At 36.0% G+C, this 27,805-nt stretch overlaps 1 protein-coding gene across 6 annotated transcripts in view; it reads right to left on the bottom strand.

Annotated features, from left to right (window-relative positions):
- Nucleotides 1–24,649, bottom strand: part of LOC123535599 (Na(+)/H(+) exchange regulatory cofactor NHE-RF1-like) — a 70,768-nt gene extending 46,119 nt beyond the window's left edge. Inside the window, exons 1-2 of one of the 6 annotated variants that reach the window (XM_053528275.1) lie at nt 24,186–24,649; nt 132–650 (exon numbers count right to left, since the gene is read on the bottom strand). In XM_053528275.1, the coding sequence (XP_053384250.1) occupies nt 132–650; nt 24,186–24,561 (895 nt within the window). In that variant the 5' untranslated portion in view covers nt 24,562–24,649. Of the gene's footprint in view, nt 1–131; nt 651–9,175; nt 10,151–24,185 lie in introns of those variants that run through there. The other 5 variants (XM_053528277.1, XM_053528276.1, XM_045318309.2 and 2 more) reach the window with 5 other exon arrangements.
- Between the last annotated feature and the right edge of the window lie 3,156 nt (nt 24,650–27,805).

Below are 27,805 nucleotides of genomic sequence, written 5' to 3'. Positions count from 1 at the left end.
ATGCAAATTCCTTTTGACGCTAAACATGGAAAACTGGCAACAAAAATGTAGCTTTTAACAATCTAATTTTACTGGCATCATGCAAAGCTAACCAATTATAAAATATATTCTGAAAGCTGCCACACTCTTACCTGATATTTCTTTTCTACTGGTTTCGTTGAAAATAACCTCTGGCAGGTCCGATGTTATTCGGATTCCATTATTCTTATAGTACTCATCAGCTTCAGCATCGACAACAAGCATCTTCGTCTCGTTGCCACCAGCCTTAATCTTCTGAATAACCTGTTGATGGGTCTCATCTTCGATATTTTCTCCATTTATTTCAATAATTCTATCACCTTTTCTTAAATCAGCACTCTCTGCTGGCGAATTAGCATCAACAAGACCGATATACTGGCCCGTTTTATCTTTCTCAGCATGCAGGTTGAAGCCATATCCCTGAAAGTCGGGCCATTTAGTGATGCGACAGACTCGTGGGTGATAGTTGTGTGATGGCGTTTCCGCAGCAACAGGTACCGGTTCTTGAGTAGGTATACGATCAGGTTCCGGATGCGTTTCTTCAGCTTCTTCATCAGCTTCCTTTACCTCGTTGTAGCTTGGTGGTTCTGCCGGCGGTTCCGCTTCAGGCTCTGGTGGAGGCACTTCCTCATCTGCAAAATATGAATTTATTTCTTTATATTAACAAGAAAAAGGGATCTTTCCTTACAGAAAAAAACAAAATCCAATTTAGCATTGTCAGTAGTTGTTTAAATTTTTTATGCTCATGGAGGTCTAAGGATGCAGCCTTTTCAAGATGCTGCTCAGACGGACTTAATTGGATGCTGGAGTATTGTAAAGAAAAGATATCCTAACTTTTTTTTTAAATAATCTATTCAGGGGCCAAGCACATTTTTGCAAAACCACCAAAAATAATCAAGTCTTGAGCATTTACCATTTCTATTATTAAAACCTGTGGTATCGCTAATGATTCCTGCAAGATGTGTTGTAACATTATGCTATACTTCATTTGCAATACAAAAATTTAACTGAATATTTCCATGTATAAAACTGGGAATTTTCTTAAAAATCAAGGAAACTGGCATCAGAGGTCCATTCCAGATATTTTTTGCAGAATTTGAAGGCATTTTGGTCTAGTTACTGCTGAGAAACCAGCTTATTGTACTTGTTTACAAAATGGGGCAGAATTTTGTTCTTTCAGATCATTTCAAGATGACGAAGAATCCTTTCCATTATGAAGCATAATGCACTTTGTCCTGTAGCAATGTTTAGAAAACTACTAATACATGCAAAGGTTTAATGTCAGATGCAGACACTGCTGAAAGGATGAAATCATTGCTAGTTCTCCTATTTCAAATTGTTGGACGAAAAACATCAAAGTCCATGTCAAGAGCTTCATGCAAGTACCTATGAAGCACCAATAGTATTACTACTTCCTGCAAGTGTAACAATAAGATCCCTCAAATACTATACAAAGCATACACAAGAGATTTTTCAAGCTTCAGGAAACCACAAATCATAGTAACTTGATATTCAATATGCATATCTTTATTGAGGAAATCCAGACATACTCATTCATAAATATATATTTAAATATTGCAAATGTTATTAAAAGATTTCAATCTTTTGAAAACATCAAGGTTTCCCCTTTGGTTAGGCCAGAGTTTTTTTATTTTTTGTTACTCGGATTCTGGGCAGAAAAATGTTGACAGGAGGAGGGAAAAAAATAAAAATAAAAAAGGCAGTAAAATTACTAAAACAACAGACGATAAGTGATCACTTCAAATGTGTTGCCTGAAAGGATTTTAACACTACTTTAATACGCATTTAACATGTAATACAAAGAAAATTACCATTCTGTGTTTAACTTTTTTATTATCTTGAACATAAAATTGATGATTTTAAAAACTTTAACAAAATCACTCTTTGGGCATGGGTACTATTTGCCCTTGGTCATAACATCTCCGGCGAGTATTAAATTGATGATTGAATAGCAATTTGCAATGGTCTGATCGGCTGGTTTCATTTTTAGCATGTGCATACTTTTATTTTTAATTCATAAACTTTGCTGACCAAGATTTTTATTTAATACATTATAATATTTATTTGTTGTGTTATAAGTCACACTGACACAATTTTATAGGTCATATGGTGACTTTCCAGACTTAAATGGTGCTGGAAGACCCCAGGTACTCCTCTGGGCATCATCTCAGGCAAGAATTGGCATCTGGGTAGAATGGCCTACCTTCCGTCAGCCAGCTGGATATCTTTTTCACAAGATGACCTGAGTGGGGCTCGATCCCACAGTGGTCAGGGGCAAGTGATTCATAGTCGGGCCACTCTTTATTTTATATTCCATGGCCAGAAAATGACTGAAAGCGTAAGTAGCTAGATAGCTCCCTGAAAAGGATTTGTATGCAATGGAATATATAGATAAATACCTCCAATTAGGCAACTTGTAATATATATAATTATATATGTCTTCATAAGCATATCACAGGGTTTTATCCCCTTCATAATAGGGTCCTTCCCTCAGACAATATCTTTTAAATTATGCAGTTTTCCCCAAAAACTGACTTTACATAAGGTTTTTTATTCCCCTTTGCCCAAACACCGAGCTGTTTTTGCTCCAAATCACAGGCCTGTGCCCCTTTCCCTCCTGGTTAACCCCTCCCGCCCCCCCTCCCCCCTCGCAAAAAAAATTCGAAACGGATGACTCCTTTGGCAGTACTTTGTTGCTCCTATACGTCATCCTCATGTAAATATATAACTGCCAAAGGCATGTCAAATTCACCTTCAATGTTGCCGTTGTTATTTACTTGGGTAAATCTATGTTTTTCTAACATTTTGAGACACCGTTACTGACTGTAACCTTTACAGAACTTGTTTTTCGTTGTTTTATTGTCTATGCTAGATCACAAACCAAATATTCCGCTTTTCCATCGTGCATAAATCATTCAAAGACAATCTTAAATTTCACTCAAGTTTTTGTTTACATATGGAGACGCTTCCATTTGAGCTAAAATTGCGCCTATATGACACTGACGGATAATGCGCTGACGAATATCGACGTTGTCATCGTCGTCAGAATGCAGCAAAACATCGATCGTCGCCCGAAAATCATTTTGAAATTTTTGAAATTTCTATTTTATTTTTTTCGAAAATGACGGAAAATAGGGTCGGTGGGTCTGAGTAGGGGTGGGTATTGCCACGAAAATTGGTATTGCGATATATTGCAATATTGTATGTGGATATTGCAATATACTGCGATATATTGTACCAGTTATTTAATTAACAAAACATGGCGAATCATACTGTTTTTTTTTTTCAAATTTATTCAATTAAAAATGAGTAAAATGACTAGTATCAACAACACGAGTGTTTGCTCGACCCTCTCAATAAATAAAAATACCAGTAAACAAAAAAATAAAAGTTTTGACTAGATTATGGGGACTATTGTCAATTTGTCATACACAAATACTATTAACTTTTGAGGTTACTTGAGTCCGACATGTTGCTGACGCCGATTACCGGATATTCAAAAGCGAAAGTAGACTGCGTCAAAATATTATTTAGTTTATTGTGCGGCACTACATTCGGTTTACGGATACAATCATATAACACAGGTTGCTCAATTCACCGATTATAAACGAGGAAAGTGGTATAGCTGTTGTATGAATAATAAATTCTAGTTGATAGAAAAATTACTAATGAGTCGCTGACAAATATGAAATTATATTTATCTAAATTTTCTTATTGATTTTATTATGTGGAATTGGGTCCGTAAAATAGCTGTAAACCAGTCTGCTACCTGCACCGGAAATGAAAGGAGAAAAATGAAAACAAAGTTGAATCGTGCTGGCAAGAAAAGGATTTTTTTTGTGTGAATCTTCTTGGTTTACGTTAGTGTTACTTAATGTTATAAAATAACCGGTATTCGAAAATCATATCGCATCGTTGGAAAAAATATCGCAATAACCGGTCTACCACGGTATATTGCCCACCCCTAGGTCTGAGTAACGAAAAATCAAAGAACTCTGGCCTTACATACAGCAACAGGAATCTCTTCCTGATTAAGTTATGTGGGAAAAAATTAACTTGCACACTAAATTAAATTAGAGTGTTGTCATAGGGGGACAAAAAACTGGAGCAAATACTGAGTACATTCAAAAGGAGACAGAATTATCATGATGATGGGTAGGTTTATGCAAATAAATTTGCCATCGGATCAAAGGTTATGATCTTTCTACAAAGGTTTATAACTCCAAACTTTAAAAGATGCAGTTGGTATCTTGTTTGAGTAGTACTATAAGCAAATATTTAGTCTGGGATTACGGATTACATCATAGCTGCTACCTTAACATAGCATTTTTATCTTGATTTTGAACAAGCATGTAAATATATAGTACATTTACGTTTCCTTTATCTGTGGTGCACCCTAGAATCAACACTCCAGAGAGAACAAGAATTTGAAGAAAATGTTTATGCTGTCTCCATACCAAAACCATATGACAAAAGTCCAACAGAAAAAATACACTGCCTCCATAAGGTGCACTACATGACATTGTGTACATTAACATAACCAAATGCAATAATAATTGCAATGGAATTAAAAAACATAGTACATGATTTTTAGGAAATGAATGAAAAACATTAGACAAACTTTGCTGCAAACATGGGAATTTCTGTGTGTTCCAAATAAAAGACACTTTGCAATAATTAATAAGTGTAAAAAGGCTTTATCCATTATAAATTGATATTAGATTATAATGAATATGACCAGAGCAAAAAAAAAATTGTATAAAAGGATTGTAAACAGATAAATCAAGTGAGTGACAGCACCACATAACTGTATGATTGTGAACCAATATTGGTGATGGATTACATGTCATTACAGATCAACAATACAATCATCATGTGAGGATAGTTCAGAGAAAATATATTTTTGCAAAACTTTTTTGGTTGGGTTTAGAGGTCATATCAACAAAAATTGAGGTTATATGATGAAAATTTCGGCTTCTGACAGCGGAGGAAAACCTGTTGTGCCCTGCATAGCATTATTTCAAGGACACTGGTGACACCTTGGTAGAACCATCGACCCTCCATTAGCAAGTTGGATGGCTACCTCATACTACGAATTCCACACTCAAAGCAATGTTTTAAACCCACATCAGTGAGCCTAGGCAAGTGATTTGCAGTCATGCAGGTACCTTAGGCCATTGTGGCCCCTGGTATAAACTAATCAACACTATGCCAGTGATAAATGTCCACTAAAACTCTTCATCTATGTAACAGTAAAATCTTATAGTCTAATTTCGGTGAGTAAGTATCCTTAAACCACAGTTTAAGTGGAGATTAGATCATGCAATATTTTAATATTTTCAAAAGCATTTCAGGGACAAGTGAATACACAAAGTCTGGTGTTCACCAGTGACAGATATTTCTATCAAACAAACTTCTTTTTAATCAAGTTACTAAGTCTACTTTATAAATCACAGATTTCTACATATTACTTTAAATCAGGACCCAATATTATCTAAAATGTTTTTCTAGTTAAAAAAATGTTTTATTCATCATGAAGACAAATTTAGGTATTAAGGTATAACAGAATGCAATATTTTTCCTCATGACAAAAGCATTTTAAAGACCATTTCTCTGTCGCATGTCAATATCAGGCAGACACTGTTCAAATAATATATATCTTACAAACAGTACTCAAAACAAATCCAATACTAAAACTGGCAATCTTCTGTCATGAAATGTTTGAAACATCTACCACCACCCCCTGATGGGTAACTGAAGTGTTCCATTATCAGCCATTAATCTTTTTGAACAAATTTATAAATTCTTCATGTTATATCTTAACACCTAACAAAATGGTTAAAAAATATATATTTTCATGCATGGTCATGTTTTCAATGGTTAGGTTTGAAATGAATATAGTGAAAATGTAATTAATCACACTTTCTTGTTCTTTTTGATGTGTAAGGTTAAGATTCCACTACATACTTCAAAAAAAGTTTGTTTATGTATATACTTCTAACATTATTTACCCAACATAAAATGCAATTAATTAAGACAAATCTTGCAGGTACAGAAATTCTGTGTTTAATGAAGATTAAACATGATAAAATTTTACTTTTTAATGAATGAAGGGCACATAACTACAGACCTACTGTTCTGCTTTTGCAAAAACGATGCTGATATTCCTTCTCAATCAGTTTCAATTCACCAAGAAACAGGACTAAAAGTTTCCTAAAGGATGCGAGTTGTTACAAGCACTAGCTGCTGTTTCCAAGGAAACAGTTGCACATCTGAGAATTATTTAAGATGAAACAGGGCTCCTGCTCCTGTATGTAGAAGTTAACTTTCAAACAAAGACCTCCAGAAACGGGGCTTCCAGGCATGGCTGCCACCGGTATAGACCCATCAACATGTGACAAACCACTGACAGTGTTTTTACATGAAAGAATTGTATATTGATTGTTCCAAGTAGGTATATGATTTAAAATCGATAAAGTTTAATGTCTCTGCCAGTATAATTATTATAGGCTATATTAATTAGGACTAGAAACCATTGTATCTAAGGTCACATATGCACAAATTCCCCACAATTAAAGGTCAAATGGCGACTTTCAAGCTTTGATGGTGGAGGAAGACCACAGGTGCCCCTGCGCGCATTATTTCATAACAGGCTGGCATCTGGGTAGAACCAATGACTTTCCAGAAGCCAGCTTGATGTCTTCCTTGCATGAAGAATTCATCACCTCTATGAAGAATCAAACCCGCATCAGTGACGGGCAAGTGGTTCAAAGTCAGCCACTTTAATGGGCAAGTAGTTCAAAGTCAGCCACTTCAACTACTCGGCCATAGAGGCACTGACAGCTAGAACTAATAAACAAGTCCATGTTTATATCTACTATTTCACCACTAAGGAGTTCTGATAGTCCTTAAAACACAATAAATGTATTTGTAAACTTTAAGAAAATGTTTGTGTGTCTTGTGGATTATTTATTTAGTATTTACATTACATACTGAAGAATTTTTTACCTACTGATATTAATCAGATACCTTCACTACAAATCTACAACCCCTGAGAAAAAGATGTTAATTGTGAAGATTTCAATGTGTTTGCATGTCAGAGAGTATATAATTACCGAGGTCCTACAATTTAGTTTCATTCAAACTGTACAGATATAGCAGATTACTTCACAAACAACCAGCATACTAAAATGCATTGGATGCAAAACTATTTCAGTAAGGTACTAGGAAGTAGACTGGTACGAATTAAAGCAATACACTGTCCCTGTAATCTGCAGTCAGACCAGTTGAATAAACAGACTGACCCTAAGGATACAGTCGCTGATAGAAGTACAGTTTTACTTAATTGGAAGTACATTTGTGTATCAAAGTGCAAAAGTATTATGAAGGTGGTGCCTTGGGGGCATGTCATTAAGTGGTGTTGCATACTTCTTTAACCTGTCATCAACAGACTTGTTAAATCAGAGGTTCAAATGTTGACTGCATTCTCATGTTTTTAAGAGAATCTTTTTAAAAAATTTAAGCGAAACTAGGAAGCCAAGGCATTTTCAATAAAATCATACAATAACTTCATAGTACTGACAGATATATATATATTGCCTAAACTAAAATATCAAAAATACTCGGAAGATGTACATCAAACATTCTGTTCATTTATGGATTACCAAAAACAACTTTTTGATTTATCAACATCATGGAAGTAAAAACAAGAAGCTGCGTTCAATAAATGCTTGATGCCCCCGGTGGCATCCTTGTCGATACAAAGCAACCTAAGTCCAAAACGAGGTCAAGTTCAAGGTCAAACTGAGGTCAGGCGATGTCTGAAGATGAGGAATGGTCACAGGTTACATCTGCATAAGTATCAAGTCACTCTAGTAAGGGGTATTGATGCTAGACGAAACGGTCCCATTTGGTTAACCTCGTACGGACGGACCGACGAACGGACAGGACAATCACTATATGCCTTCCGCATCAGTAGATGCCAAGGGGCATAAAAAAACATGAAAATACAAAATTGTATTCTTGAATAGAAAGAACATGATATAGATTATTCTTCAGCATACTTATTAACATTTGCGACTTCCTTACAGCCTTGTACAACTCTTTTAACATACAATGTTTATGAAAATGTGACACACAATTTACCAAAAGAACCTTGACAATGTCAAGATGTAATGTTGCAAAAGAAGACATCTAAAATGATGATGTGCATTAAAACAGGGTGACACAGAGATATATCAAGTTGTCACTGTCTGCACTTTCCGCTTGGAAGATTTTACAAGTCTATGAATAATGAATATATAATTTACCTTCATCTAATTGCAAATAGATAAAGTTGATTATCTCTTCTGCACAGTCAGCGAGTCTACTTAATTACATTTGAACACTACAAAACTGATGAACTTAATATATTGAAATTTGAACATTTGCTCAAAAATTCATTGGATAACGCTGTGGTCTTAATTCACCCTGACACGTTGTTTTTAACTTCTATGCATACATGGAATAAAGGTTCAAATTACAACTACAAGCACAATGTCTAAGGTAGCTAACAGAAAGTTTTTGATTGCAGGTTTCAAACTTATGACCCCATATGCATGGTAGTTTCAGTATCTTATACATTTTCAATAGTGATTATGTTGAAAACCCATGTAATTACTAATAGGGTACAAATCTGCATGTAATCATTTTTCAAGTTGTTAAGAATCTAAATGTCTTATAAAATATTGGTGACAATGGAAACACACTAAGTCTTAACCTTTTCCCTGCTAAATTTCTATTATGCACTGGTCCATCATTCAATTTGGGCAATACCGTTTATTATTCAAAGGGGTGTTTGTTGAAAATTTACTGACTGAATAGCGAACGGTGCAGACAATGATCAGCCTGCACGTCAGCTGATCTTGGTCTGCACTGGTCGCAAAGGAAAAACCACTTGCCACTGGCAGGCTATCGGTTAATATAAACCCACAGCAACATTTAATTGAAAAGTGTATCATTTAAACTTACAGAATAGCATAGAACTGAGCTGTTTTAAGATTCAAGCTGTTTCCTTATAGAAAACTTATTTAGAAATTCTGAAACACCAAACATATTAGAAGATTAAAAAAGTACTATAAAAATGTCTGAAGTATACCAGAATTTTCCTTTTGTTCATTTGTTGCAGACCTGGAAGTATCTATTTCTGTCTTTGATTCAACAGCTTCAACCTCAGAGGCTCCCTGTGGCTCTTCATCATTTCCCTCAACATTTCCCTCCCCTCCCTCTGGCACAGTTTCTGTCCCTAACTTATCCTCATCAGTTTCATTTGATTTCTCAGCAGAATCTTCTACTTTATCTTCGACACTTTCATGTGGTTTAGCATCATCAGTTTTATCACTCTCAGCATCCATTTCAGCTTTTCCATCTGTATTTACATTTTCTGCTTTTCCATCATCAGAATTTTTCATTTTATCAACATTACCCTCCATTTTCTCAGAGTTTTCTGTAACACTTATTCCATTTTCTGCCGTTACCTCCATTTTCTTTATCTTTCAAACTGTTTCAACTCTCCTTGTATTCAAGTTTGATACTTTTAATAAAACAGTTTCCTTAATTAACAATTATGTTAATTTCAAACGTATTAATTCAATTCCGGCACTAAAATGAAATATTCTGAAATTATGGCTGCTAAAATATTTAAACTGCAGATGTAGTCTGAAAAGTGATATATTAAATTTGGTCGAAGATCAATTTTAAAAAATCCCTTCCATATAAACCTATTGTCAATACTGATGACAAACTGTCATTTATTCTTTAAAGAAAAATTCCAGCAATCTTCACAAATAATCCTCCGATAATCCCAGTATCAAAGCTGATGATAAACCTGAAAGAACTGCCTTTTAAACCGCAAAACTTCAATGAGAATGAAGGGAAATTACAAAGTTAGCAATGCGTGGTAGATCTATGTGTTGTGGACAGGTAACTCCCAATGTTATCTCATGACAAAAACATATAGTGCCGACCAGGCATCAATGTAATAACTATTTGTTTGTCTTCGTTATCTCAAAATAAATACCATTTAACACCAGGTAACCATTAACACCGTAGTAGTATAAATCTTTTCCCTAATGATGAAAATTCAACAAACAAATTACACTAAATAAAACTATGCATCTTACTCACTCGCTAAAACCAGTTTTCTTAAGTTTATCATTGAAACCGCAATAATTATAATATCAAATCTTCATCAAAAAACGTATGTTGTACCTGTAATAGCTGGGGTCATTTCACACTATATATCATCTTAAGAAAATGTATCAATTACCAGTTAAAGGCGTGGCATATACCTAAAGGTACATGGAAATATTGATACCATTAATATACTATAGGTAAGTAATTTTGTATGATCTTGCATTTAAAGACGTATTATGTATATGTATTAAATGGAAATGGCCTGAAGTGGCCACAGCATGACTCAACCTATATTTGCATTAGGGCGTAGCCAGGGTGCCAATATGGCACAGGAGTGTTAATAACCATGTAAGGCACGTCATTGCTGTTTAATGAGTTGTTTATTACACAACTTAACAGAGTAACAAGAATACAAACTTCTATATGTATATCATTTAATCTTATAAACAAGAGCTGTCCAATTAAGACAGCCAGTGCTGGACTATTCAAAATATTGTCCCAGAAGCAGGAAAATATCACAGGCACAGGTCCAGTGTATATTTTTTTTGTTTAATATAAAAAATCCCTTTTTTCACACAAAAAAAAAAAAAATCGATGACAAAAAAATCCAGTCACAGTATCATATACATTGAAAAGGTGAACTATGCGAGCGTAACACTATGGGAAGCTACTCGAAGTTTATACACTTGCAGCCGCTACCTACATAATCGCACCTTCGAAACATTTAAAGCCTTCCATAAATGCTAAACTGACCCCATAAATTGCTTTGAAATACACAGTACAAGTCTCAGCTAGCGAAATATTTCAGTTATCCCCAGTGATTTCATTCCGGATAGCGGACATGTTCCTGGTTTTTATCACTTCGTTTGGCAGCTGGGGATAATTGAAATATTTCGCTCCTAGAGACTTGTACTGTGTATTTCAAAGCAATTTATGGGGTCAGTTTAGTATTTATGGAAGGCTTTAAATGTTTCGAAGGTGCAATCATGCAGGTAGCGGCTGCAAGTGTATAAACTCCGATTTTGAAATGTTCTACAAGTTTGCCGAGTAGCTTCCCATAGCGTTACGCTCGCATAGTTCACCTTTTCAATGTATACGATATCGATTTTTTTTCATTTGACTAACATATATAAAGTATATTTGTGTGAAAAAAAAAAGATTTTTTATATTAAACAAAAAAATATACACTGGACCCGTGCCTGTGGAAAATATTACCCTAAATGTTAAAATATCTATAGAGTTTAAATCCAGTATCTGCATTAGTTTCGGAGTATCTCACATGCAAAACTTTAACCAGAAGTTTTAAGTTCATAAGGGATATTATTTGAATACAGGACAGAGTTTAGGGACTTGATGCAATCAACTTGTTTTATAACCCCAAAGGCACATGTGAAGTTTCAATTTAAAATCTGCATTTGTTCTGCAGATAGTAACTTGCATGTAAAACTTAAACCAGAATTTATTAAGTCCAAAAGGGGGCATAATTTGCCCAAAATATAGGTCAGAGTTATGGGACTTAAATGCTATCAACTAGTTTTATAACCCCGAAGACACATGTGAAGTTTCAATTCAATATCTGCATTAGTTTTGGAGATAGTAACTTACAGTCATGTAAAACTTCAACCAGGATTTTTTTAAGTCCAAAAGGGGGCATAATTTGCCCAAAATACAGGTCAGAGTTATGGGACTTAAATGCTATCAACTACCGTAGATACCCGTGTATAATGCGCACCCGTGTATAATGCGCACCCCCGATCTTAGTCCAAAATCCTGGAAAAAAAAAAAAAAAAAAAAAAAAAAATTTGGTCAATTTTGAGGTGGATGGAAAACGAAAGTAGGGTTTACATCGACACCGGTAATAAATTTTATCTCCGCGGCGAGAGCAGCATCGGTCTCACGGTACTATCGATTTTTGTTTTCTCGAAAATAAAACCAGTAAGTTATTGTTATATTTGTTGTTTTACCTTTTTTAATTCACTATTTTGAATAAATAAATAGCAGCTGATTCAATATTTCGGAATGGTATCTTTCAAAATGACATGAGCTTCTCAATTCAAACTGATAACAAAAGGTGTGATAGTCTTTTTGTCACGATCATAAAGCCAGTACTTACCGGCAATTAACGTGTCACCTCGTGTCAATTATGTTGTTCACAGTTTGATCTCGGTTAAAGATAATTCTCGATCTTTAATTAGTATTATAATTTTTGTGATTTGTAAACATTTCTTTCGTCAAAATACTTTTAAATTTATATGAAATTAATTTTGTTTGAAAGAAAAATAAACAATTCGATCTTTTACGGAACGTAACGGCAATCTTAGATTTTAGCGGAGACAGTAAGCGCGGGGAGTAGTTTCCCTTTACCAAAATGGCGAACATCGGTAACAAACTTGTTTTGAAGTTGGAAAATTGTCTATACCTGTGTATTATGCGCACCCACGATTCGGGGGTAGTCCCGAGGATCAAAAAACTGCGCATTATACATGGGTATCTACGGTAGTTTTATAACCCCGAAGACACATGTGAAGTTTCAACTCAATATCTGCATTAGTTTTGGAGATAGTAACTTACAGTCATGTAAAACTTCAACCAGGATTTTCTAAGTCCAAAAGGGGGCATAATTTGCCCAAAATACAGGTCAGAGTTATGGGACTTAAATGCTATCAACTAGTTTTATAACCCCGAAGACACATGTGAAGTTTCAACTCAATATCTGCATTAGTTTTGGAGATAGTAACTTACAGTCATGTAAAACTTCAACCAGGATTTTCTAAGTCCAAAAGGGGGCATAATTTGCTCAAAATACATGTCAGACTTGAAGGACTTGACCCAGTGAGGTTGGTAATTGACCTAGAAAAAGAAAATGATAGCCATATGTACTTGCATGCAAAACTTTAACCAAGTTGTTACGCCGACGCCAGGGTGAGTAGAATAGCTAGACTGTTCTTCGAATAGTCAAGCTAAAAATCAATGTAAACAAACATTTTAAAGGGGCTAGTCCACAGAATTTAGGTGAAAAATAGTATCTCTCAAAAATCCATAAAAAGCGAGTACTCTGAGTGACTAGCGGTACAAACTTATTGACATAAGATTTTAGCAAGATATTCTTTGAATAACCAAAAATATTGTACAGAAGCAACTCTTTTGAAATAATGCAGAAATTTACATTCTTCTTGCATTTTTACTTTTGAACATCAAACTTTTATTTTCAACCACTATCATTTTCGGTGCCATATAAACATTCTATATTGACCTAAAGATCATCAAGATTAACATTCTGACCAAGTTTCATAAAGATATGGTCATAAATGTGATCTCTAAAGTTTTAACTAGCTTTTCCTTTGATTTGACCCAATGCCCTAGTTTTTGATCCCACCTGACCCAGATTTGAGCTTGACCTATAGATCATCAAGATCAACATTCTGACCAAATTTCATTAAGATAAAGTCATAAATGTGGCCTCTACAGTGTTAACTAGCTTTTCCTTTGATTTGACCTGGTGACCTACATGTAGTTTTTGACCCCAGATGACCCAATATTGAACTTGTCCAAGATTTTATTTAGGATAACATTTTGACCAAGTTTCATTAAGACTGGGCCAAAATTGTGACCTCTAGAGTGTTAACAAATTTTCCATTGATTTGACCTGATGACCTAGTTTTTGACCCCAGGTGACCCAATATCGAATTTGTCCAAGATTTTATTGGGAGTAACATTCTGACCAAGTTTCATTAAGATTAAGCTGAAATTATGACCTCTAGAGTGTTAACAAGCTTTACCTTTGATTTGACCTGATGACCTAGTTTTTGACCCCAGATGACCCAATATCGAACTCGTCCAAAATTTTATTGATAGTAATATTCTGACCAAGTTTCATTAAGATTTGTTTAAAATTGTGACCTCTTGAGATTTTATTGAGAGTAATAATCTGACCAAATTTTATTAAGATTGGACCAAAATTGTGACCTCTAGAGTGTTAACAAGCTTTTCCTTGATTTGACCTGGTGACCTAGTTTTTGGCCCCAGATGACCCAATATCGAACTTGTCCAAGATTTTATTGAGAGTAACATTCTGACCAAGTTCCATTAAGACTGGGCCAAAATTGTGACCTCTAGAGTGTTAACAAGTTTTTCCTTTGATTTGACCTGGTGACCTAGTTTTTGACCCCAGATGACCCAATATCAAACTTGTCCAAGATTTTATTGAGAGTAATAATCTGACCAAATTTCATTAAGATTGGGCCAAAATTGTGACCTCTAGAGTGTTAACAAGCTTTTCCTTTGATTTGACCTGGTGACCTAGTTTTTGACCCCACTTGACCCTATATCAAACTTGTCCAAGATTTTATTGAGAGTAATAATCTGACCAAATTTCATTAAGATTGGGCCAAAATTGTGACCTCTAGAGTGTTAACAAGCTTTTCCTTTGATTTGACCTGGTGACCTAGTTTTGACCCCAGATGACCCAATATCGAACTCGTCCAAGATTTTATTGAGAGTAACATTCTGACCAAGTTCCATTAAGATTGGGCCAAAATTGTGACCTCTAGAGTGTTAACAGTCAAATTGTTGACGACGGACGGACGACAGACGAGGACGGACACGGGGATCATAAAAGCTCACCATTGAGCACTTCCTGCTCAGGTGAGCTAAATTTTAAAAAGAGTAAAATGGTGTCAAATGTTTGTTTTGTCAGTGTTCCCATTCAGGTAAATATGTACCTGTTTCACGCATAGCTTTCATATTCCACAAAATGAACAAGTATCCCGAGGGTGAAATCTCGCACAGAGAAATAAAACAAGGAGCTGCATTCATTAAACCCTTGAAGCCCTCGGTGGCAGCCTTGTCGATACAAAGCAACCTAAGTCCAAAACGAGGTCAAGGTCAAACTGAGGTCAGGTGATGTCTGAAGATGAGGAATGGTCACAGGTTACATCTGCATTAGTATCAAGTCATTCTAGTCAGTGGTATTGATGCTAGACGAAACGGTCCCATTTGGTTAACCAAGAGATGGCCCATACAAAGCAACCTAAGTCCAAAACGAGGTCAACGTCAAGGTCAAACTGAGGTCAGGTGATGTCTGAAGATGAGGAATGGTCACAGGTTACATCTGCATTAGTATCAAGTCATTCTAGTAAGGGGTATTGATGCTAGACGAAACGGTCCCATTTGGTTAACCAAGAGATGGCCCATACAAAGCAACCTAAGTCCAAAACAAGGTCAAGGTCAAGGTCAAACTGAGGTCAGGTGATGTCTGAAGATGAGGAATGGTCACAGGTTACATCTGCATTAGTATCAAGTCATTCTAGTAAGGGGTATTGATGCTAGACAAAACGGTCCCATTTGGTTAACCAAGAGATGGCCCATACAAAGCAACCTAAGTCCAAAACGAGGTCAAGGTCAAGGTCAAACTGAGGTCAGGTGATGCCTAAAGATGAGGAATGGTGACAGGTTACAACTGCATTAGTATCAAGTCATTCTAGTAAGGGGTATTGATGCTAGACGAAACGGTCCCATTTGGTTAACCAAGAGATGGCCCATACAAAGCAAGTCCAAAGCGAGGTCAAGGTCAAACTGAGGTCAGGTGATGTTTGAAGATGAGGAATGGTCACAGGTTACATCTGCATTAGTATCAAGTCATTCTAGTAAGGGGTACTGATGCTAGACGAAGCGGTCCCGCTTGGTAAACCTCATACGGACGGACGAACAAACGAATGAACGGACGAACGAACGGACAGGACAATCACTATATGCCTCCCGCATCAGTATATGCCGGGGGCATAAAAAATTCCTTAATATCACTGTCATATACCTTTGTTGCGGTCTCTAATTAAATTTATTCAATTCTGATGTGAGTTGACAGTTACTCTCTTTTTTGATCATTTTGGAAATGGTTGGTTGGTTGGGTTTAAAGTCGCACTGACACAGTTATAGGTCATATGGCGACTTTCCAGCTTTTATGGTGGAAGAAGTACCCAGGTGCCCCTCCGTGCATTATTTCATCATGAGCGGGCACCTTGGTAGAACCACCGACCTTCCGTAAGCCAGCTGGATGGCTTCCTCACATGAAGAATTCAACTCCGAGTGAGGCTCGAACCCACATCGATGAGGGGCAAGTGGTTTGAAGTCAGTGACCTTTTTGGAGGCCCCCATTTTGGAAATGGACTGGTACTAAAACTCGATAATGCAGTATCGGTAATGTACAGAAATGGTATTAAAACTTGATAATGCGGCATCGGTAATGTACGGAAATTCACTTGTGCGGTACACATTCAACAAAGAGATTTTGATGTCTGACACATGTCATGTTTGTCTGCAGCAACAAAATGGTGCAGCGAAAAATTTCTGGCGGGTGGGAATGTGCAACATCAAGACGCAGCTTCGTCTACACAGCCCAAACAAGACAAAATTGACAAACCCCCTGACCTGGTTCCCAATGGTGTAACAGTAAAGCGTCTAGAAAACCACCATAATATAGACCAGAATGGGCATTACACATTGTTATAAACAACAAATATTATACTTTAATTTTGTCACCCCCACTTTTCATGTTTCATGGCTGGAGGTGAAAACACCCCTGGCCAAAAAATGTAGTGGGAGCACTGTTTGTAAGGTCACATCAATACAATTATAGGTCATATGGTCACTTTCCAGCTTTTCCTGGGAGAGGAAGACCAGAGGTGGTCCAATAACTGGCCATAGTGGCTGCTTCTGGAACAGGATTTCTTGCACACCGGACTGGCGTTTCCAGTGATTTTACCCATGCCGGCAAAACCAATCTGGTACACCCCATGCCAGATGACTCTCGTGCTGTTAATGACAACTACTGGTTCATGCACTTGTAATATATTGTTTATGTAAAATACGAAAAAAGCAGGTACCTTGATAGTTTCTCTCCGTTCCTTATAGTATATTTCTCGATTCCAAAATACGTTAGTTTACCATAAAAACATAAAGTTAAGCTACAAACGACAACACTAAAGTGGAACTTTGTTATTGTGCGTAACGCAAAACATCATGACGTCACTTTTGTTAACGGACGTTAATTTCCCGCGCTTTGTGTTCAATCTCCACTATATTTCAGAAAGAGTGCTAAAAAGAAACTATTTCTACCATTTGAAAATACGTTAATAAAATGCTAACATGTATACGATATGCAAGAAAAAATATCAGTCATGTGTTTACGAATCAGATGGAAATATCGGTCCCTCGGCCACCTGCGCATGGGCGGTAATTCGACAAGCCTCATTACCGCCCAATGCGCAGGTGCCCTCGGGACGGATATTTCTATCCGATTCGTAAACACATGACAGATATTATTATTCACCATATGCAAGTTACTATTTATAGTATAGTACACTCATGATATATTGAACTAACAACTCGCTTGCAGATCACGGTTTTGGTGGCGTTTATTGACAGTGTTTAATTACTGTTTATTGGGTAATCATTTTACATGATGCTCTTTTTTGATACACATGTAACTCCTGTTACAGTAGGTGAAACTTCGGGAAACAATCTATGGGTTTTTCCCTATTTCCAGAACTGGAAACTTGATACTAACTATAGTAATTTGCTTCCCGTTCGGGAAGATACTGATAACCAGTAATCTGTCTTGGAACTTAACAGATTTTAACCTTTCTTAAGTATCTGTTTGCATGTCTGACTAACTGCATGCAAACATACTGACACACTGTTCTACATTACACTGTATATTTTGAATTATACTCTCAAACTTCCATTTTTTTCAAAATGAAATTACATTGATCAGATGACCTAGTGTCTCAAAACCACTGTTTTTTTATTATATTATGCACTCCCATTTCTAAAATCTCAATGTAGTAGAACTTGCAATAGTACCAGGGCTCACGCTGTCAGTCGCCATTATCGCCATTTGCAATTATTTTATTTAAATGGCGAATATTTTTCAATTTTGGCGACAGGAACTGGCGATTATTTTATTTAACTGCTACACAAATAATTATGCCAAGTGAGACAGTAACCCGCGGTCTGCTAGTGTAGAAAATCGATAGCGCGGACTGTTTATTACCTCGTGTATTCCAAACACGTGTCAACTATGCCGATAACATTGCGAATTTGTTGAAATATTACAGGCCAGATATTTTAATAGTTCTTTTAACAAGACAATTCTGGCATAATAAATATTTGTTTTGCACATTAATTAAAAAATTATCGGAAAACCCAGTCCTGTTTCTATTTTTAGAAATATGGCCATACGGGCAAACTTAAAAAATCAACAAATAAATTTGCTTGCATACTGTAATTAGAGTAAGTAGAAACGTTCTAAAACACTTAGAAATTAGTATATTTATTGAATAAAGCATCAAAAACTTGCTGACAAAAAGCAGTAATTCAGTAGTGTGCACAGATGCCAAATATCACGTATTTTCGCGACCTGGTTGTTTTGTACTTTTCGAGCAATTTAAGTGCAGTTATATGGTCAAAACAATTAATATTTTAAAAAAACACTTTTGTATAAAGAAAAAGTATAAACATGAATGATACTCAAAGACTTGGTAAACTTCCCATTGTATTACCAGTCATAATCGGAAATCGATTGTTGGTTGTAACGATGTAGATGTAGATGTATGCAACTGTGTCCATATTGTGTGTGCATGAATGGCCTGTCAATGGGGCTAACTGAGCCATTGCCCAGTCCATAATGTCAGTCAATATCAACCGTTTCAGCTGCCTTACACAAACTATGTGTCCTGTAAATGCCTTCAAAATCATTTAGAATATATAGCATTTTAAACTGTTATAGTGGGATCCCACCACCAATATTAGGAGGTAATTTCCCTGAATCCCCGATTCCCACACACCCTGTTAGGGCCTACTACTTTTTAAAGCAAATAAGAAAATATATATGTTAAAATTTATCATTTTTATTTTTATAAAAAATACACGCAAAGATCCGCACCAATTTTGGCTATTAATTTTTCATAGGTTAAAAAGTTGGCTATTATTTTTTCAAGGCCAGTGTGAGCCCTGAGTACACAAGAAAAGCAAGGTTAACCTCAAGTGGCATTAATATTATAAATTTAAAGTTGATGTAAAGGTGTCTGCGCTAGCCAAGAGACAGAGTTATGTTTTAATGAAGTCTTATCAATTTGTGCTATATTCCATACTGCATCGACCCTATTAATGTCCATATTTGCACCTTATCTTTATTATTACAACATTGGTCAAACCAAAATTGACAGCATGTTGCCAGGCGATCATGAGGAGTGGAAAGAACTATAATCAATCAGTCAACATTACTTTATAACATCCTTCTCTAACTTAACACACCCTTTGAGGTGTTATGTGAGGCGTTATGTGTGGGCTGAATTAAGTGGACATTGTAGTAGCTTTAAATGAAAATTCTGGAATGTGTTTTTGATGTTAAACTGTGTTACCAAATACTTTCAGGTGTTTTCCACTCATTCAGAAGAATTATATAAAAAAAAACTTATAAAATAAGCAGCATGAATACCACTCATAATTATGTTTGAAGGAACCTTCAACCCTAAAAAATCGACCAATAAATTAAACTGTATTTCTCAGATGCACAGTAGCTCTTTAAAAGAACCTTGAAACAATATATCACAACAACATGTTAATTATTTATGTTTGACAAATATACCTGATCCAGTTATTACTACAATATTGTATTTGACCTTTGAGCGGCTGACCACCAAAAAAACAAACAATAAGGATATGTCTGTAGTGGTACTTTACAATATTGTGTAAAGTCTGAAAGCCCTAGCTTTCACCAGAAGTTCATTTAAGACTGACAGCCGCAGACAATTTACCAGCAATATTATGCACTTTTTTCTTACATTTTCTTGGGGCATTGAAGCTATTGAGTATTGTAACTAGACACTGTCTTGCCTGTCTTGTGTTTTGTAGGATGTGGCCAGTACATATTCTAATTGATGAAAATTGAGTCATAGCATCCCCTTGATTTATCAAATGTTATTATACTTTCACAATGCACCTTGAAACAATGATTCACACTCCCACCTGGTGTTTCAGACTGTGTTCATCTTGTTATATTTAATTTTTGCAGAACTACAGAAAATGTCTGGATGAACAAATTATGAATCATGATTGGAACACAATAACATTAATGAAACATTCTGGTCTGAAACACTAAAAGATTTTTATATGATTTTAGAGTATAGTTGCACCAGTCAATGAACAAAATGTAGATAATATTATGTAGCTGTATAATGTAGCTGTATACATTTGTTGGATTTTGTGTCACAATTTCAGATATTATGACTTACGAGGAGGGTAGACCACTGCAGGCACCTGTTTGGGCACTGTTTCAGACAGACAGGCACCTTGGTAGAACCAATGCCCCTTTAACATGGTCTCCTCAAATTTTTCATAGTGAAAGCCAACTTAGTTATCTTATAATTAACCACAGAATAACTGTACAAGACAGAAAGATCTAAAATAGCACAGTACACACAAGAAGTAACTTGGTAATCAGAAGGTCTTCCAAAAAATGCTGAAATGAAGTCATGAATTAACACTCCCCATTTTCCTAAACCAGTGGCCTGGTACACACACTAAACCTAATGGGTCAGAAACCATTGAGTTTAAATCCTCAAGTTTTTTAAAACATGAATTTTCTATCCAGCTAGGCTGTTGACCAGTGCCATTTCAAATCCTGCTGATGCTTTATGCACACAGTCTAGTGGACTGCCCATGTCTAAATAATTGTATGCCTTACTGCTTGTAGTTATGGACCTGTAGTTTGTTGTTATTGATGTATGTTTAAGTCAATCTTACTACAGAATCCAAGTACACAAAATGTTGTTGCAAAGTTCAGTAATATGTACTCCTGCTAATAACTTAACCAACATCTCCCATCATTGATGACAAGATCATTATATTATAGTGGCTGTACTGTACTAGCCTATTTATTTATTTTGTTGGGTTTATTGTCGCACCGACACAATTTTAGGTCATATGGCGACTTTCCAGCTTTAATGGTGGAGGAAGACCCCAGGTGCCCCTCCGTGCACAATTTCATCACGAGCGGGCACCTGGGTAGAACCACCGACCTTCCGTAAGCCAGCTGGATGGCTTCCTCACGTGAAGAATTCTACGCCCCAAATGAGGTTTCGAACCCACATCGATGAGGGGCAAATGGTTTGAAGTCAACGACTCTAACCACTCGGCCACGGAGGCCCCCTGTACTAGCCTAGGAAAAGCTATTTCCCCAAAATGATTTTTACACTTACGAATGACCTTGTTAACTCAATGACTGTGTCCACCTCGGGTATTATTAAAAGTAACTTCAGTAAATGTTTCAAAACTAATTTTAACTTGCACTTAGTATTTGTATAGTTGCAATTTCTTTTAATGATTATGGCCTTAATTCTTGAACTTCATGTAAAAACATGATTTACTGCTGATATACTAAGCTATATAATACCAACAATTTGAAGAAAAATGAGATGTCCCCTCCTTCGGAAGTGCATTGAAATTTTATATCCAAAGCATATAGATAAGAAAATGTCAGAGTGACTTAATCATGTTCAAACTGTTGGTTTATATTCTTAAACTGGAGAAGCAACAGATTTTCACCCACTGAGAAGACATTTTGCAAAAAAATCAGGATCGAGTGAGCATTCTGCACCTGAAACCATATTTTAAGGATGTTTTTCTCAGATGAGAGTTTAAATCAAACCCCATGTTTAAAACTTTACACCTAGCATGAATGGAAGAGCAGGGCCTCTTCTGCCATTCGCCAATGCAGCCCAAAGAACTGGCTACAGATTTTTGTGTGTGTGTGTGTGTGTTCGGGATTAACGTCTTTTTCAACAATTTTTCAGTCATATCAACGACGGTGTCTACTTGTAGCAGTGAGCACAATGCCCAACTTTATAGTGCTGCCTCACTGGAATATCACACCGTAGACACGTGACATGATACCCCACCCAGTCACATTATACTGACACCGGGCTGACCAGTCCTAGCACTACCCTCTTAATACTTAGCATCAAGTGAGGAAGTAACTAGTACCATTTTTTACGTCTTTGGTTTGACGCGGTCGGGGATCGAACCCACGACCTCCTGCACTCAAAGCGGATGCTCTACAACTAGGCTACCGAGGCGGTTGGCTACAGATTTTTGAAAGTGGTAACAAGAATTTTATAAAAATGTGGCCAAATTTCAGCAATTCAGCTTGAATTTGGCAGTTTCTCTCAAAAAGTGGCTACAACTTTCTGACGCCCAGCGCAGGCCCTAAAAGAGATAGGGAGGAGTATGCATGCAACTGGGAGCTTCATATATAATGTCTTGAAATAGCCTCCAAGAACTATTAAGAACTTCTGTTATAAACTGTGATTATGTCTAAATGACAGTTCTGTCGCTTATTTTCTATAAATCCATAATGAATGTGTTAATGTCATGCGATAATAATTGCGGCAGTTGTGCAGATAACAAAACAACTGGCATGGCCCTTGTGCCAATACACTTCCTTCTTATGTGACTATATTCCATTGTGATAGAAAATAAAGAGAACACAGTCAACAGGTCTAGTATATAACCATATTGTCTCATGATGCAATCAACGGTGTAGAAGCATCCTAAGCAGAATGCTTATGGTAAATAATTGTTGGATTCAGATTTTTGTACTTATAAATAAAATATGTGTTGTTTTGAAACGTTATTCTTTAGTGTTGTGCCATCAAAACAGTAATATACATGTATGGTGTAATTGATGACTGCTTTGACCCACAGCCTCTGAGTGACTTCTCCCTGTTCTGAGAAAACTTCTCCCTATTTTCACTGGAGGGAGAAGTCACTTCTTCCAATTTTTCTGGGCTAGCTTGAAATCTCAATGCTTCCAAAATAAATATTTCTTCATTTTCTGTGTCAAGACGTCACTCGATTCTTGTGGTCCAGAGTTAGCTAAAATATCAAGGGGATGACATTCAAAATTTACAAAACTTATCCTATATTTTTTTATTGTTGCATCCTCTCATTTTCCAAAAATGGCATCTGTTGCAGGGTTTCACAAAGATTTCCTCAGTTTGAAATAATCACCGTAAATGTGAACAATAAAAGGTGCAGATGCCAGTCTAAAGCTGTAACAGGTCTCCTGTTGCATCTCCAAAATTTCATGTAAAAGATAATTTAATATTGATGCACCAATTAGTCTAGTATCAAGTCAAGTCAATACACCTCATGCTAGTCCAAATAATAGGACATTTTCAGGACAGCGTGATAACTTTTGACTGTCGCTGTCTCGTCAAGTCCAAACTTATTCTGCATATTTCTGTTAGGAAATCCCCAATAGAAATCCGTTGGGAACATTTTCTGGTACATGTACAAAGTATTTGTAATGATTACATCTCTGATAATGAACTTATGTTGACATTAAAGCATAAACTTACCTTGCTGACATTTTATGAATGTATATTTTGTGTTTTGTTTCTGCAATTCAGTGTAATCGGCAGTCTCACCTCTACTTGCACTGAGATACTGAAACCGGTGTTAGGGTAGATACCTCCTCATATCTGTCACTTCATGTTTTCCATGATTTAAGTCTCTAATTTCAAATTATAAGTTATATTCAACTCATTTGAAGTTTCTACATGAATATTAATGTCTAATTTATGAGAGCAAGTAAGTCTGAGTACTCCGAGTCTGACCAGTATATTATGACTTTTTTCAATTTTTTAATGTCCTTGTTTTCCTAACAGTAACATGCAAATACGGGTAAGGCTAAGAGGGATGACAACTAAAAAAATATCAGATCATAAAATAAGTCATCCTGTTAAGCCAAATGAGTAGGGCTACCTCATGCATACTAGATCTGGTCAAAGGGAGAGCAATCCTTAAAGAGTACATTTTATTTTGGTGTTGTATAATGTGATTTTCAGATAACATTAAACTTTATTGACTGTCATTTTTAAAAGATCTCAACTGCTTGTCAATATATAACTCACCTTTTTCCTCAGCCCCTGGGCGTGGCGGGGTCTCCATTCGGACGACTTCGGCCATTTCACTGGAGACGACAATTTTCTCTTCTTTGAAGTATTTGTCGGTTTCGCTATCAACTAACAACATTGTGACAGACTCTCCAGCCGCTTTTATTCTAGCTACCACTTGCGAATGATTTTCATTTCCAATGTTAGTACCCTCAACCTCAACAATTCGGTCCGCTTCTTTCATGCCAGCGGCTTGTGCAGGCGAGCCATCGTCTACTTTCCCGATATACTGGCCAGCTTTGCCGCGTTCAGCATGCAGATTAAACCCATAACCTGGAAAGTCATGCCATTTTCTTATTGTGCATAGTCTTGGCTTTAGGCCTTCGTCACCCATTTTTGAACAAATGGTTTAAAAACTAGAAAATTCACACAACACTTCACCTGTGTCACCGAACAATATGGCGGCTGTCAAAACTAAATGTCACATGACTACTCATTAGCCAATCGATTTAAAGGAAGGGAATTATCTGTACAGGTACTTTTCAGGTGTGTATCAGCGGTCACGGACAGGTGAACTGAAATAATTGGACTGACACGGCTCACTAGCTCTACACATTTATTTTCTAAATCGCCATGCTCAACTGAAAATAAATTATTTCTCCAATTATCAAGTATTAGAATCTAGGGGCCTACAACTGCATTTTCAAGAGACCAATTAAACTGTCTATTTTATACTTAGAAAACATGTTCGTTTGAAAGGAGTTGTTATTAGTTATATAATTAAATACTCCTGTGAAATATTATAGGCCTATATTAAAAATTCAAATTAATCGATACGGCCAGTGCCGTATCGTAACTACGATGAGGCACAACTATAGTTGCCTCGGTATTTTTTCTTTGATCCTGTAATATAGAACTAAAAAAATCACATGTTTTGCCCAATACAAAAAAGAAAAATTTTATGTAAAGACTGGACCTGGGGTTTTTCAGCCTTTATCTACCTTTGCATCTGGAACAACTGATACGTATTAGACCTTCCTGCTTTGCATGAAAGTACACTAGTAGATCTGGTACTAAAGTTTTTTGGCCTACATGAGTTGATGAAGCAAACAGTCTATTTTGTTAATCAATCGTTTATTAAATCTTTTATATTATATATTTCTTTGCTTATTTTAGGATGTCTGTGTAATAAAAACAACCATTTCCATGAAAATGACACTTACCTGACCTTGGTTTTTTCACTGACTAAAGATAGAAAATAAGTGACTAATGTTTGTTCTGAAGTGGCAGAGTCAAATGTAACTTCCCCAAAATAAAAATTTAATCAAAATCAGTCCACTTTTTTCAAATCATAGAAGGGGCATTTCTATAATTTAAAAAAAAGTGGACTGGTTTTGATTAAATTGTTATTTTGGGAGCTGTTATGGTCTTGTTCAATGGTCTTTGTTGCATTTGGCCAAATTGTAGAACTGGGCAGGGTCATAGCTGGTCCAAACCCCCAAGTATCTGTGTCTGAAATGGCTTAAAATGCACCATTATATCTTGTAGAATTTCAAAACTTCTCGGGGAGGACTACCCGAACTCTCACCTCTACTTGCACTGAGTAGTGTGTACATTTCAACCTGATTTGCTGTGTCTGGTAGAATTTCAAAGTATCTCGCGGAGAACCTCCAGACACCCACCTCTACTTGTTATCCATTTATTTAGGTGAGTAGTATACAATTTCAACCTGATTTGCTCTGATTGTTTTTTTTTTTTTTTTTTTTTGTTTTTTTTTTTTTTTTTTTTTTGTCTAAATGGTTAAAAATGTATCATTTTGCCTTGTATATATTCAAAGTAGATCTTGAGGAGGACCACTAAACCACCAGCCTAAACTGTATTCCAATCATTCAGGCTAGTTGGATGTACCTGTCAACCTGATTTGCTAAAATATTGTTACCAAAAATGGCTTATATCATTCGTGTCGTAGAATTTCAAATTTTATCGGAAAGACCCCTGAATCTCCGATATAATCGTTGCCTGACAAAATGTTCAAAATTAATACCGACTCTGTACCTTACCCCATTCTTCCCCGAAAAAAATCTGCCTCGGTGTTTTTTCACGTCTGGTTACGGCACTGGATACATTTTTATACAATACTGGTTAACAAAAATTACGTCATTTTTTTGCGACATCGTATCTTTTACTTAAAATGATACTTAAACTTTTAGAAAATTACAAACATGGGCTAGTTTTCTCTGAATATGGCGTGGATGGGCGAGCACAAGTCTTATTTATTCATAACGATGCAAGTTGTACCACCTTTCTATAATAGATATACTATAGTAAATGCACGAAATTATCATGCTGATAACCGGTAATATAACTAAGACAATGGAACGTCTGAATTATTAAAATATGACTGCAGCGCGTGAAAAAAAATAACCCAAGACAATCATTACGAAAAAAAATAACGAACACAACTTTGGTAGTTCTACATGTATAATTTAGTTAATTAGACCCTGATTGTATAAAAACTACGACGGAGTGTCTGGTGAGGGTTTGAGATATCTATATAGGCAGTTAAACCCAAAGCTGGCGTAGGATACGCGCACAAATTATCAAGTATTGCACTTTTAAAACTTCTTTGTCAGTAGGGGAAACTTTCCGTTCGGAATTAAGGATAACATGGTGTAATAGGCCTCATTTCACCAAAAGCGTACATACAACTTGATAATGTAAGCTTTAAAAAATGTCAAACGATAGAAATAAGGTGCATATTGACAAGTTATATAGAGACGAAAGTTCCCAAAAATTTCCTTTAGATTACTTCCCCTGATAATTTTGATATTTTTTCATGAGTTAGCTCCCCTGAAAAAATGATTTTCTCCTTTTCCCTACGGGGAATTTTAGATTTCTTTTTGATATTCGTATCAGAATCATATAATGCAGCTTTCTACCTCAAAATTTTCTCGAAACTCAAGTTCAGATTCTCATAATCAAAGAAATTATATATTTCCCATAGGCATCAATGTTAACTTCAATACCGACTATCTCCCCAAAAAATGATAAAATTTGAAAAATCTCTCGGTGAAAATTCTACATATATAGCATTATATTCTAGGAACATTACTACTAAAAAAATAAGCTATGTTTGCTAATCATGACACATTAATTTATTACTGCATCTAAAACCTGACCAAAAGAATTGATAAATAAACAAGAGCTGTCCGTAAGACAAGCAAGCCAGCACGCTCGCCTTTTCTCAGTTAGAGCTTTGCCAGTAAAAGGGGCATAACGCTGTCCACATTCTAATCAGAGTTATGGGGAATGTTTCTGATGGTGTAGCCTTTGATAGTAAATAACTATTTTAAGTTTCAAGTCAACAACTTTGATAGTAACAGAGATATTGGACGTTATATAAAACTTTAACCAAAAAATTCTAAGTTAAAAGGGGCAAATTCAAATCTAAGTTATGGGGATTGTTTCTCCTGTTGTAGACTTTGATAGTCAATATATGGTGCATCAGTACATGGTATCGTTAGCCTAAATAAAATACACCATTGTGATTCCCAAAGATTTTTCTAAATTCAGCTGTTGATTTTTTCATAGCTTAATACATTTTTATATTCAACTTTTCGAAGCCTCCTATTTAGAAA

Source organism: Mercenaria mercenaria, chromosome 17 (assembly GCF_021730395.1).
Source record: "Mercenaria mercenaria strain notata chromosome 17, MADL_Memer_1, whole genome shotgun sequence".
NCBI lineage: Eukaryota > Metazoa > Mollusca > Bivalvia > Venerida > Veneridae > Mercenaria > Mercenaria mercenaria.
The sequence above is the reverse complement of the archived record's forward strand: the minus strand, read 5'-3'. Positions and strand labels throughout refer to the sequence as shown.